The sequence below is a fragment of the Convolutriloba macropyga genome, chromosome 10, assembly GCF_964194025.1.
Source record: "Convolutriloba macropyga chromosome 10, txConMacr16.3, whole genome shotgun sequence".
Taxonomy (NCBI): Eukaryota; Metazoa; Xenacoelomorpha; order Acoela; family Convolutidae; genus Convolutriloba; species Convolutriloba macropyga.
This window is the reverse complement of record NC_134477.1, coordinates 49,990,084-50,004,320: the sequence shown is the minus strand read 5'-3', so window position 1 is coordinate 50,004,320 and position 14,237 is coordinate 49,990,084. Positions and strand designations below refer to the sequence as shown.

Here is a 14,237-nt window from a genome sequence, read left to right as displayed (position 1 = left end):
TATAGGATGGGGGCAGAGGGATGAAGAAATATTTCTCTGTCAGCTTCATACGCTACTTCCTTTTGATGTCATCTAATTTAAGTGAAACTTCCGGTGCTTAATGATCGTCAATGAAGCATCAAGTGGTTGTTTTTGTAACTTATTTATTTAGGTTTATAATTGACCTGTTTTAAAACTGAGCCATATCGTAGTTTTATAGGCTACGGTAAGTTTACGAGTCTGATGAGCACACCTAATAGAAAATAAATAAAAATTGGCAAGCAACTGTCAATGAGCCCTCGATAAATTTTCAATCACTTGGAAACGAAATGAAGAGAAGCTCTTATTGGCGAGTTGTTAACAGTCTCATCAAAATTCTATTGCTCTTCGTTCAGTTTTGGGGCCAATGAGGTCACGCATTTGTGGTAACACAATTCAATACTTGGTAAGAAAACAAGTAAAAAATCTTTAGTTTTTAATGTAGCTTCCAAACGTACCTGCACCGTTCGAAGGTAGCGGGATTTTGTCAAATAGCATTGGTGCGAAGAGCTAGTTTTGAAATTAGTCCCTTTTTGGACAATAGTAGGCATTTTTATAACTGCAAAAAATGAAAGCCAAATAATTTGAGCAAAAATTCTAAAATTTGCATCTTACCTTTGGAACGATGACGCCAAAATTTAAACATTGGGCATAATGTTTTCTTAGGTTCTGCAGAGGGATAAGCAAAATGCTTATTGGGTTTGAGGAAATAAATTTCCAGAGTGGGGAAAATTTTTTGCAAATATTGTAGCTTTGCATTTTTTAATGTACAATGGAATTAATTGAGTTTTGAACGATGGGCATATCGGTTCCCATGCTTATGTGAGCAAAATTGGAAACGCTTATATTTTTCATTTTTTCGTGAAACAGTTCATAAGAATTGATTTTTAATTAATTTCTAAAACGGGCAAAAAATGAAAAATTTTTGTGATTTGGCACTCTGTGTTGGACTTGAGCAGTGATTTAGCCGAATTTTTCAACACTTATTTCTCAGCCATAGAAAGCTTTCATTTGTGATACGCTGTTCTGTAATTTTTTGTTATAATAAATATACTCGATTCCGCGAGGGCAAAAATTGCATCATGGTTTTTCGGCATTAAGTTTTTGGTATTCCAAATGTATGTTTGTTTTCAGATGGTCAGAATAAACGAATCTGTTCATTCAACCCTTCCTCTTTTTTATTTTGACATTGAAATTGAACTGCATCAATTTTAGGTAAAGAAAAACTGATCAAACAATTATCATCGTCCTCCATGATTTTTTTATTTTTTTTTCATTAGCTTATGTTAACAAACGAATGCGCGTTTGTACTTTGATAATTGTTAATGAAGCCTTACTGGTATGGACTCCTTGCGGGGGAGATTTGAGATTGGTTAACTGCTCATTAGAGCCGTACGCATTGTCATACTGGTCAAAACGGGTTTTGTAGCTTCAACAAAATGAAGCCAAGTGCTAATCGATTCAATTAAATATGCTATGATATTGGATTCATATAGTCAATTATGGATGGTCATATTGGGGGGGGGGGGGGGGGGGGGGTAACTTCAGTTGTCCTACTGCAAAACTGCATTTACGTGATGTTTCCTCCTTTTCAGATATTGTGATTTGTAGTGTGTTGAGTGCGTGCATTGTGCATGTGTGTATGAGTTCTCATGTCAATTATTGACAACTACTGAACAACAAACAGATGATTACGAATTTGGCGTGAACATTCCGTGGAAAATATTCTGGAATATTCTAATGTGATGTCAGTTTGGTTTCAGTGAGATTTTGAACTGAATTTTCTATTTTACCAGTAAAAATTGGATAAATTTTGCGCGTGCGCAGTTAGGTTGTGTCAGTTTGAACTTGGTTATTTTCCCTTCGCTCAGATAATTATTCTGTTGATGTCTTCGAACCTTTAATTTGCCCAACATTTTGTTCAACAAGATATTGGATTATTACTGCTTTTTAGTTTCCGGAAAAATTTACATCCAATTGAAGCGTGGAATTAAATTTCCTTTGAAAGGAATTATCACACGATTTCATAGCGAGTTAATCTTTACCAAATTAGGACAAGATAATTACCAAACAATATCCGGCTGCATTATCTCGTTTGCTTAAGATTAAATTGAGCATCAATAATAATCGCGGATAATTCTTGATATTGATTAAAATTATCACATCGAATTTGGAACAAAAAGACACCATTAATCCTCATTTCTTGTTATCAACTTAATCCCTGTTCTACTAAAGCTATTTAACTTATTAAGTGGTGTCGCCAATTTGGTTGGTGTTAACAACTAATTAGTTCTGGTTATTGAAGTTAGCAGAATCTTGGTTTTAGTTTTACCCTTTTCAATTTAGTCTTGCCCTTCTTAGTTTCAGAACGCTACGATCGTTTAGTCATTCTCACGCTTTGCTGTTTAGATAAACAGTTCATTATTGAAATTGTGATTCAATCTCAATTGTTACCCAATAATTCGACTCCAAAATAAATACTTACTACTCGTCTCTGAAGTGAATAAAGCGATCTGCAAAACCCAATTCGAAGTATTTGCCCAAAATTCTTTGTTCATACTACCTTTCGGTATCACCAAACGTGTTTTGACTACAATATTGACACGTATTTCGAGTACACAGTTTTGATAACTGGGTAAGTTATAAAAGGACGGCTTATAACTGCTGTAGTAACATCGCAATAAAGGGGTACGTTTTTGCTGCAATACCTTTCAAGTTCCGAAGGAATTAAACTTTACGTCATAAAATTTTCATTCACAGTTCATTCAAGTTTGTGAACCGAATTTGCCTTTTGACTACCCCGAATTGAGTTACACCATACATTTCATAACATACTTTGGTTCTCTTAAATTGTGTGCGACCTTCATTTAAAAGTAGGGAAATAACGACACTGCATTTTGCCATCGAAGAATTACTAACAATAAGGAGTTTTTATTTAAAACCATTGTCTGATTTTGTGAGATAAAATTGATCTGTTAGCTCACTTTTGGAGAAAACTATTTTGATTTACATTACAACTTCATTCTAATTTATTGTTTACATTCTAGTAACAAGACCGGGTTTTGAAGTCTTTGTTCTAACTAGTGTAACGTCTTTAAGTTATAAATCAAATTAACGATTTGTTCCATTTCTCAGTTGGCGCAACTTTAATTTTCTGTTTTCTGAGTTTGGTTTTTATCGTTTCTTCCGAAATCGGTAAAGATTTTTGTGTCGAGGAACTTAATTGATTATTAAACGTCAGTACTTTTGAGTTCCATTGTGCGACTTTGTGTCTGTTCAAATCGAAATTCAATCAAATTTGCGTTTTGTGTCGACATTTACCTGACTTGAGTCCATTTAGTTATACACCTGTAACGACCGAAATTACGTAACTAGTTGTTACTCATCGAGTTTAATGAGTAGTTAAGTCTGGTTAGTACTAAACAAAACTAATTATTCAGACGATATTTACTTCTCTGCAAATCAAGGCATACATATTATCTTTACCTGCGCTGCAAAAGTAATTTATTGAACAGCTCGATTTTATTGAATCGCATTTAACTCAATATAGTTCAGTCATTTTTTCGATTTGTTTGAGCTTGTTCTTGTTCGCCTGCCAACCTGTTTGCGAATAATTGAATCGTCATTGAAACTTTCAATTATTAACTTTGCAAACATTCAAACCTTGCAGTTTGATTTTAGTTGCTCAAAGTCGAGATCTACCTCAATCGTAGTTTGAGATTACATAACCAGATCGAATTTATCAACTTCACATCGCGCGCTTATAACTTGTTGGTGATCAAATACGTTATTACATAATTTTGATCAAAGGTGTTTCGAAATTTACTATCAGTGAAATTAAGTGTTGTATTTGTTAATCCATTGTTTTTCGTTTCGAAAGTTTACTTTCCGTTCAATTGTGTTTACAGGGAAAACATAAACGCGAGTTCAAATTTAAAAGTACTCCGTATGTTTCGCTATTTCGTATTATGAAAATTAAACTTCAATCAGTTTTAGCATTTTGTGGACTTACAACAATAGCGGCTGTGTATTATTGTTACTACATCGTTTCGAACAAGAAGCGAAAACAAAAACAAATTGACTCGAATTTATCACAAAAGTCGGATCAATTCAAAGCTGATTATAAGAATTGCAAAGCTGAGAACGATTCAATTTTGCAAAATAAAGAGGAGGAACTAAATTGTGAAGAATCTTTGGTTATCACAAAAGATAACCTGATTGTCAATAATTCCATAAACAATAGTGAAAGTTGTGATTTGCCGGCAAATTTGGTTAGTGATAATACTGCTGGTAGTCATAATTCATTTATAACTACTGCTGTTAGTGATAAAGAAGACAGCCTTGTCCAAGAAGAGCAATTAACTGTCGCATCGTTTGCTAATCGAATCTCTGAATCGACGCCTTTGAAGTTTGACAACTTTGTCGCAGAGTCTGAAATTGAGAAGATGTGCGACGAAACAAACGTCGTCCAAACTGCTCCCCCACAAATTGTGGAAAACCAGCCCAAAGTTGCAGAAGTTATGGTCGAATCCCAGGAAATTGTTTCAGCTGAAAACGAAGCCCAAAAATCGTCTCCAAGCAGTCAAAGTGTTATAGACGAAAGTAACCTTTCTTGGGCTTCGATTGTCGAAGAGACTTTGAAAGAACACTCGGAAGATACGACTTTTTGCCCAGTTTCAGAGAACTCGGTTTATTACGTCAACCCGAAAAGCCCAATCAAATCATCGCCAAACAAACCACAGAAATGCAACAACACCAGTTTAGATTCCAGCAGAAAAACAGCTCCGCTAACACAGAAAAACTCGGCTAAATTTTCTCCAAAAGGTAATTTTCAAACTTCGCAAACAGCAATAAAATCAAAACCGCAGTCTGCCCAAAAACAACCTCAAGTTTTTCACACTTCGCAATACGAAAAAAGAGTAAACAACAACAACAACAGTGAACAAAATCAAAATAACAGCATCAATACAAAACACAGTAACAGACAGAAATCAAGCTCAAAAAGTGCCAACTGTAAGAGTTCCTCACCGAAAGAAAACAGTAAAAAGAACCAGCAAGATCAGTCTATTTTATCGCCCTGTAACGGTACACACTACAACGACAATGTAAGTGATTGCTCCTCAAATCAAGAAAACGACCCAGATGCTAAACAGAATTCCAGTCTATCCAGAAAATCAAGTTCCAAAAAATCGGCACCGTCAAGTGGGGCTAAAGGGACGTTAAACGGTGATTATGTTGCAAATGAATGTGTGACTAATGGCGGTGTGTATGAACAGCAAGTTGAACAAATGGGAGCTATGATTGATCAGATTTACCTGAACGACCCTTCTGTCATTTCGATAATCAGTCCTACGAATTACAGCGATCCGGGTAAGCTTAGTTTGGTTTCTTCCGATTAGTTGGAAATGGGAAAATATACATACAGAAACGTTGTCCTATTTTCGCTTTTTAATATTTTCTATGCATAAATGATAGCGTAATTCTATGTATACTCTACAAAATGCTTGAAAACAATTCAGCTGTTTTTAATTGGTATTTTTATTAATGATTTTGCAACTGATTTGCGAAATCTGTGTTTGGAGGTCAAATTCAAATTTCCGTTACTTCTCGATTGGCGAAGATGATCTGCATAATTTGCCAAAATTGAATTCTTTCTGTTGCTTTCTGGGGGAAATAAGTTGTACCTCAAAAAGCTTATTAAACGTAGACTTCGAGTGTATCAACAAAATTCAAGAAGTTGACTTTCGATTAATGAAATATTGCTTGGAACATAAAAGCAAAAGGCTAAGCTATTTTAATTTTTTAAATGCCTTAGTTTGAAAAAATAAGAGTATTTAATGGTCACGTAGGCAGTTTGTTAGTATCACGTTGATGGCGCTTAAGTGCCCTCGGACGAAGTGTGAGGCAATTATAGTATTCCCTTGTTTTGTGCATTTTTTTGGTAGAATACAAAACATATATATGGTTCTACATATAAAACATATCCACCCCACCCACCCCCCCCCCCCCCCCCACAAATTAAAAATAGAAACAAGAGATTTTCCCTTGCTTTAGCTGAGTTTACAGTGCATTATCTCCAGGAAGGTTTTGATATTTTAAAAAGTTTTAAGTCACTCGTATAAAGTTTTTTTTGCAGGGTGGATTTGGAAAATCCTGATTTGGGCTTTCGATCCTTGGGCTTTGGATGTAGGGTTTCTATCGTACAAAGCGCCATGGTGTGCTAACTATGGACTTTTTTTTAATTGGCTGCTAGCCTCTTGCTTTTCAACTATATAAAAATTTGCTCCGAAATGTAAGGTTATTTAAGATTTTTTCAGCGAATGTTAAAATACTGTTCCCATTTCAAAAATTTTCAATTTGGAGAAGTGATCTCTGCTTAGAAAAGTCATGCGCTGCACGCCAAACCTTTTGAAATTAGTTGATGATTTTGAAATCATTTTTAGATTTTAAAAATAATTAATTTCTTTTGGGGTAGCATCAAGCATAATCGGCTGCATAATTAAGTTAATACAATACGCCAATGTAATTAATGCATTCATGATGTATAATATAGGGATTCTTCGTTGTTTATTTCTAGTTAGTTTGTAGAAGAACATTTCCAAAGTGATTATACTTTCCCACTAGAATCTGAGAGTTTCGAAGAGTTTTAATAGCTATTCTGCGTTGAATGGAATTTCATGAATTGTTCTGAGAATTAGCACTTATTGGGCGATGATGTTCCCTGCAGTCTCTGCGATTATCATTTTCATTGGGGTCGTTGTTTTAATCAGGCGGTCAAAAGCGCAATCGTTTTGAGTTTGAGTCGAATCTGAAAGTGAACATTTGCGAAACAATCTCAGCTGTTCATAAACATGTTGACTTGTTTCTTCTTTCATTGTTGCTTTTCTGTTTCGTTGAACGAAACCGTTTTTTTGAAATAGTTTTTGCGCTAAGAATAGTCAAGATTTTCAAAATAAGTCAACGGAGCTTAGTTCCTTGATTATCGGCAATTATCGGAATCAAATTCCACCTCTGCATCCACCTTTGCAACCGCTTTTGGGCAAAAAATAGAATCACAAACGCGCTTTCACAAGTTATAAATTTTCGCTTTGTTCTGGTTCATAATGTATCGATTTTGTCCGTGTTATAACTGTGCCGTTTTTCCTTATTTAGACAGTGCAGTAATTTCTTGCGGGGAAAGCAGCTTAACGTCTATCACCTACCTTCACAATGGAATACCATCTCCAAGGTAAGAGGAATGCCATTGTACTATTCACATTCTATTTGCTTATGCTTTCGCCCCTTTTTTCTACCCACCCCCTTATTTTTCTTACCATACCCACAATTCCTGGTGATGTAGCTTTTGCTATTTGAACCATTCTATAAGGAGCCGTTTTGTAGCCTTGCTCTGCAGATTCGGTTGTTACTATTGCCCGTAGTGTCTTACAGCACAAGCTACACAAAATTTAGCTTCCTTTTCCCTGCGTTGATAAAATATAACGCCATTATAATCAGTCAACGGTTACGGTATACTGCGCTCTTAATATATAATGTATTTTTGTGCCCTAAGAAGCACTCGCACTACCTATTACGGTGCCACTATTGTATATTTTCCATTTTCTCTTACCAGTTAAGAAAAAAAACGAATTCTGATCGCTATTATGTTTGCAGTTTAGGATGTAGTCGTTAAGCTTAGCTGTTTTCAACCGCCAGACCTTTAAATTCTACTCGTTTCTATAAATTTTATACGAACCCCTTTTACCCTAACGCAACCGGGCGCTGGAAAATTGGATTAATTTGTTTTCACGATGAAATTGGACACCTGAGCTTTGGCGTGATATCAGTTTTGGATTCGGTTTACTGTCCTATTTTTTATCAAGCTGCCAGCTCTTGTAAAGGAACGCATTTCAAAAATGGGTCAGAATTTATTCCAAGGATTTACCCGGAAGCAACTTTACGAACTTATGCCCTAAATAGAACTTGAATAATACAGAAACAAGTTGAAGTTCACCTGAACTGGAAGTATTTTTTGGCAATTATGAATTTATTCTTTCGTAATTACAGAGGATCTGTATTTAGCGAGACCTCTACGGACAGTGGGATGATGCGAAGTTCGGGCTCTCCGGAATACTTCAACCCGCCTCTGGAAGAGTTTCTGTCCTGGGAAGTTGAGATTCCAACTCACGTGGGTGGAAAAATCATCGGAAAAGCTGGGCGAAATGTAAAAGAACTGCGAGACAAGACTGGATGTAAAGTGATAATCAAGGATATCGAGAACTCGAGGAGGAAGCAACTTTTGGTCGTGAGGGGTGAGTTTTAAACTGAATGCTGTTGTTTGATTTTCTCAAACTTAAGGAACTTTAATGTGAATGGACAGTGTTAACAGAAACGGAGTGGTAAGAATTTGGGTAAGTAGGCAATGTGGATGGATTAGTTCAACATCAAGAGTAGAATTATTTATGTTTTAAATTAAAAAAATTTTTGCAGGAACTCTGGAACAGATTAAAGTGTGTCACCGACTGTTGGAGAAAAAGTTCCGCAAAGATATTGAGTTTGAAACGGGACTTTACTACACGATGGAGGGTCTGGCAGGGTTCCTAGGATACCCGATGGCACCCCAGATGTCCCTTGCCGCAGCGGCTGTGGCTACGTCAACTCCAGCTGCTGCTGCAGCAACTGCACCCCCGACTCAGATTCTCCCGGCGGCAAACACCTACGTAAGTAGGCCTAGCCCCCCTGAGACATTGAGCACTGGTGCTAGTATCACCCCGACAACCGGAATCCTTGTAACCCCCAGAATGATAGGTTCCTCAGAATTGATGGAGTCCGCAAACCAGGAAGGTCAACAGGGTTTTGAGATGTTGGAATCCGTTCTAAGAGGTCTACATAATTCAGGGGGTTCTGAGGATTTCGTGACTGCATGTTGGTACCCGCCTTATGATGAAATGCAGATGATCGAACAAGCTTTTGATGCTTCCTGGATGGTTTCGCCGGTTCCGGTGATTCATCAGGTTAAACATGAGCTTGATTTTCAGTTGCAACTGCCCCAGTCGGCCTACTTCGACGTGATCGTGTGCAGCATAAAGACTGCTGGTCACTTCTTTCTCCAACAGCCGACCCACAACTCTTTCTTCAACCTGGACCGATTGCACGACTGCATGAGGGACTGTTACAGTAAACCCTCGGTGCCCGAGCTTCCCTATCCCATTGCCCGTGAGTGTTACATACTTTGTCGCTAAATGGTGTCACAATTTGCCCATTCAAGATTTTCTCGCTCATGGAGAACCTTTGATTTTGAAGTACTTTTGATTTTCCCTTAATGTCTTATGTCTTTGAGAAAAAAGTATGATTTAATGATTTTTGATTATTTTTGAAAAAAAATGAAAGGACTAATAGAGTTAATTATTGAGTCATCGAAAGGTACGTTTGAAAACATAATAAATTGAGATAAAATTGTGTTAGCGTCGTGGACTGGAAGTGGAAATGACGGCTACGGTACCTATCTGTGCTTTTCTACATCCATTCTGTCTTTTGCAAACTTAATTGTCTTTACATTGGACCTCCATTTTGATTAGTGATCGTAACTAATCATATACAAGCATATGAGTTAAGAAAGTTACTAAATGACAAAAAATTATTAACAATGATAGCGCTTTTTGAAAAACTGGAATTCGTGCAGCTTTGGATTGGGTAGCTTGCTTTGCTTTCGATCTTTTTTTTTGCGTAGATGTGTTTGCATTCTAGACGAGGAATTTATTTCATGATGTAAAGGGTTTTTCATTTTAAGGGTGAACCTCCTTTTTGGCCCCTTGACCAGAAGCTCAAACACATGCATCAGAGTTTAGCCGACAATAGTTGGTTTCTTTTTTTAGATTGTGTTAAAATAGGATTTGTAATTTTCTGTTTTGACTGTTGCCGGTGCTTGTTTTAAACTCGAGTACAAAAAAGTTTATCTCATTGTAACCATATGTCAAATTTCAGTTATAATGATATAATAAGCTGTGTACAGCCGGTTGCCCATTCAAGCGTTCGTTAGCCGTACCACTGAATAGGAACAATTATTGGTTTTAATTAGTAGGTACATGAGTGCGTATGTTTTAGTGGGTACAATCTCAGCTGCATACTTGGATGGTAAGTGGTGTAGAAGTCAGGTAGTGGGAGTGACAGACGACGAGAATGTCATCACTGTCCGATTCTTAGACATGGGAGGATACAGGGAGATGCCACGACACAGTGTCAAACAAATAAGGTACAATCTCTTCATTCTTTTTAATGCACACTCATCACGTGACTCATAACGTGATAAGTCTGCTCTTTATTCGCATCTGTTTCCGCCCTATTAGCAAACACCGTGAACAGAATTTTGGTTTTAGCCTGTGTGATCAAACTGATTTCTGATTTTGTGCGAATAGTTATTTCACAGAACGAAGTGGGAATTTAACTAGTACAATTCAGATAAACCATAACGAAGGTGCAAAAGATGCAAAAAGCATCAGTTATTAATAGCCGCCCTCATCTTCTCAGCCGGCTATTATTGCGCTCGTATTTTTTTACAATTCAAAGAATTTGAATTGTATTGGGGCGCTGTCTTTTTTTTTAAGATCTGTTCACACATTTTCATGATTTCTGAAGTCAAATTGGAGTAGTGATTTTGGTCACGCCGAAACAGGAAGTGGAGCGAAAAAGCGAGTGGTTTTGTGGCGTGAAATTTTTTCGCTCTAAATTTAAAGTAGAGTGAGAAAACGGTGTTTGAACAAAAATTCGCTTTCTCTCTAGTGGTTTTTTGTTCACATGCGGCAATTTCATTTTGATTTTTACTGTTTTTTCAATTTTTTTGGAGCGGATTTTTTTCTAAATGGTTTTCCCAATCCATTAATGGTCCGTTCTAGGTCTAGTTTTCTGTTAAGTCAATGAAAATTCTTTGAATTGTACGTCAGGACTTGTCCTGCTATGTTTTTTTTTTACTTCGTCAAACTTTTTTTCGCTTTACCATTTTGCCGCTTTTTCGACATTTTGCGTGAAATCTTTTTGACTTCTCTAGGCTAGTTTCTCTCTTCTCTCATTCTGCTAAAAGTGAATTTGAACATCAGTTGCTAAGCAAAGCAATTCAAAATGAACAGAGTCGGTATAAAAAATTGAAGTCAGAAATAGAAACGTGATAAACCCAATTTTAGATGCCCGCTATTTGAACGTCGTTCCTATAAGTCTTAGTTACCACCTCTAATGCTTATTGGTGTTGATAGTAGCCCCTGTAGCCTCTCTCTAAGAAACAGAAGTACGTTATGTTCAACTACGAAATGCCATCAAAATATATCGGACTTAAAAAATGTTTTTGTACAAAAATCTTTTTTTTTCAGTATCTTCTATTCTTTCAATCCAAATCATGCTTATTGGAATCAATGGCGGCTATTTTCCGGCAATCTGCCGGGTATGTTTGATTGTTTTCTACCGTGATTCCATTGTAATTGTCATGCATTCTCTTCATGTTGTGTTTTGTGTTTCAGAACTGACTTTCTCAGTCTGCCCTTCCAAGCTACTGAAGTGTTCCTCTCAGAGGTCACCCCTGCAAATGGTGAGTCATTGAACTTTTCTGTTTTCACAAACCTTTTTTTAATGAGCAAAATAACTTTTAAATAAGCTGTTAGTTGCTTTTATATAAACCATTCAATAGAGGGGATAAACGTTCATACGAATGAAGGTTTTCTTTCTTTTAATACTGCATACTTTTTCTTACTCCATTACTTAAACCTAAATCTTAATTTAGCAATCAAAAATATTAAACAGCTTAAAATGAAGTAACGAATACCGTTGGGTAAAAGATTTCTGTCAGTATTTGATTAGAGTAAATTGGCTTCAAGTTTTCTAAAGCACTCGTTTGGTGAAACCGGACCGAAACTTCATTTAATGATAAAATCTGACCGAAAATTCTTTTTGTTTCAGATGAGCCAGACTTTAGTCCAGAGGCGACCAAGTTCCTGGAAGAGCTCATTGCCCAGAGTGGTACCCCACAGGCATTCCTAAAAGGCTGGAACATGAGTGACATGCCCCTTGTTGACCTCATTGTAAGACGAGACGGAAAATTTGAGAGTGTCGCTCAACTTCTGATAGACCACGGCTACGCGGTACGACTCGAAATTGCCCCTGTTTAAATCTTGTTTGATGAGTATTACGTAATGATGCTGCAATGTTACGTCATTCATAAGTTACGTCATGGTAACGTGACCGAAAGTGAACAAACTACAGTAAAACACGCAGTAAAAATTGACAGCGTAGGGAAACGTGCGAACGAACTCTGACCTTTAACAAGGATGTGTGAACGAGAATGTGTTTGAAACGATGACGTCATAAAGTCCAGTCAGAATGAAACTTTTTCACTTTAAAACTACAAAACTTTGTTTTTGTTCTCTCTTTATCTTATATATTTCATGAATGCTTATTCTTACGTGCTTTCAAAAAGTTTATATCATGTTAATTGGTGTTGACTTAAATACTACTGCTACAGATGTTGATATATAACATTATTTACAAAAAGTTCACAGTGAGTGTATGTGTGCGTTTTGCTGATTATTTAACCTTAACTTGATTAAGCTGATCTAAAATATGATGTTTTTGTTTATTTCCCGCAGTCTGTTTTCATGCGTTTGTTTGATATTGATGTTTATCGATTTTACAAAGGAGGGGTATATTTCTTGAAGGAAATTTTCTTTTCCTTTTTGTTATATTTGTTTGCCTCTGCTGAAAGTGAAGTGTTAAATACTATTTTTTCTATTAGAGTTTGTCTATATATTGAAAGCGCAGTCATCTTAAAATCGCGTTAAGTGTTGACATCTTTATAATGGGAACTGAAATAACCGTTGTTTGCTTAAATTGAGTTTTTTTTAGGTCAATTCGGTTATAAATAGTAGCTAACTGTTGTAAAAGAAAAGCATTCTGAGTTGGTACAATTTTAGTATTGTGGAAATCGAAATTTTTCAATTTGCAGAAATAATTGTGGAATTTAACGCGACAATATTCCTACGTTGAAAACATGTTTAGTGTTGTAAGCTATCCTCATTGTAAACGCCCCACCCCAATACTTTTTGACAGTGTGTATTGTACGGTATGTTTATTGCTTTTGTGTTTATTAATCTAAGATGCTATATTTTTGTACTAGTTTTTTTTTCAGCTCCATGTGCAAATTATAGGGCGCGGGTTGCTCGACTTTTCATGCTATATGCGTATATTAATGAAGTTAATGTGACGAATAGTTAAACTATTACTAAGGCGGATATTTTGACCCCTCCCCTAATTAGAATTTTGAAACAAGGTATGATGTTTTGTGCTATATGTGAAGTGAAGTCCGACGAAAAATCTCACATTTTGTATAATTGGAAGTTTTTAGTTGGTAATCTGTTCATGGTTTGAGGCACAAATGTGATTTAACGTTTTCAGGTTTGTTAAAAGGAACTAAAAATGCTCTAAATGAAATAATGAAGTTTCAGCGTGAACAGATCCAAATTTTTACTATATCGCCTATTTTTGTCAAGAGGGTTTATGTTCATGTGTTGGTGAGTATTAGGGGTGACTTGTGTATATTATATATACCTTTACATGCATACGTCTTTTTTCATAAAAACACTTTAGGAGGTTAATTTACTTGTCCGTTAATCTCAAATTGTCTTTTATCTGAGGAGGACTAAAAATTCAAAGCATAGCAGTAGTGAACTAAAGGTTCCGTGCTGTAAAAGATTACTGCAGTGATCCAATGGAGTTTCTGAGAAAAAGAGCGATCAGCTGTAACAAAAGTAATATTTGGTAACGGCTAAATTAAATTCAAGAGTAAATTAAGAAAGCCCGTTATATGCTGAAGACCGCTGTGAAAAGTCTCATTCTGACATGAGCATGGTTTGGCTCAAAAGGAAGTTATCTGCAAAGATTTACATTCACTGTTTCCTAAATCAATTATACTTATGGTGTGAAGGGCGGTTCATAGAGGTTGAAGACACCTCCACTGCTGACCCCCTCGCACTTACCCGCACCCTTCCCCACTGGTGCCCACCCCCAAACCACAACAGCCCTCGTTGCACTCCCCGTTTCTAATTACTGACAAACAAACGCTCGTTAAAAACGCAAATTTGTACGATTTTGCAATTTTTTTCAAGCTTTATGGAAAATTTTGATATTTTTGATTTCTATTAGCCCTAAGTGTCAAGGAACCTCCAGGATTTAATAATAGTTTACTGCATAGTTTCTAGCGGTAA

General features: G+C 36.4%; 1 protein-coding gene across 1 annotated transcript; it reads left to right on the top strand.

Annotated features, from left to right (window-relative positions):
- Positions 1-1,617: 1,617 nt before the first annotated feature.
- Positions 1,618-13,651, top strand: LOC142348183 (uncharacterized). The gene is made up of 8 exons (XM_075399426.1): positions 1,618-5,388; positions 7,171-7,246; positions 8,077-8,306; positions 8,485-8,714; positions 9,033-9,210; positions 10,099-10,246; positions 11,502-11,569; positions 11,938-13,651. The coding sequence occupies exons 1-8, from the start codon at positions 3,987-3,989 to the stop codon at positions 12,144-12,146; spliced, it is 2,541 nt and encodes an 846-aa protein (XP_075255541.1). The 5' UTR covers positions 1,618-3,986; the 3' UTR covers positions 12,147-13,651.
- The last annotated feature ends 586 nt before the right edge of the window (positions 13,652-14,237 follow it).

Coding starts and splice junctions, on each gene's coding strand:
- LOC142348183 (XM_075399426.1), top strand. CDS start 3,987: ATGAAAATTAAACTTCAATCAGTTTTAGCATTTTGTGGACTTACAACA. Junction 9,211..10,098: donor GCTTCCCTATCCCATTGCCC/GTGAGTGTTACA, acceptor CGTATGTTTTAG/TGGGTACAATCTCAGCTGCA. Junction 11,570..11,937: donor AGAGGTCACCCCTGCAAATG/GTGAGTCATTGA, acceptor TTTTTGTTTCAG/ATGAGCCAGACTTTAGTCCA.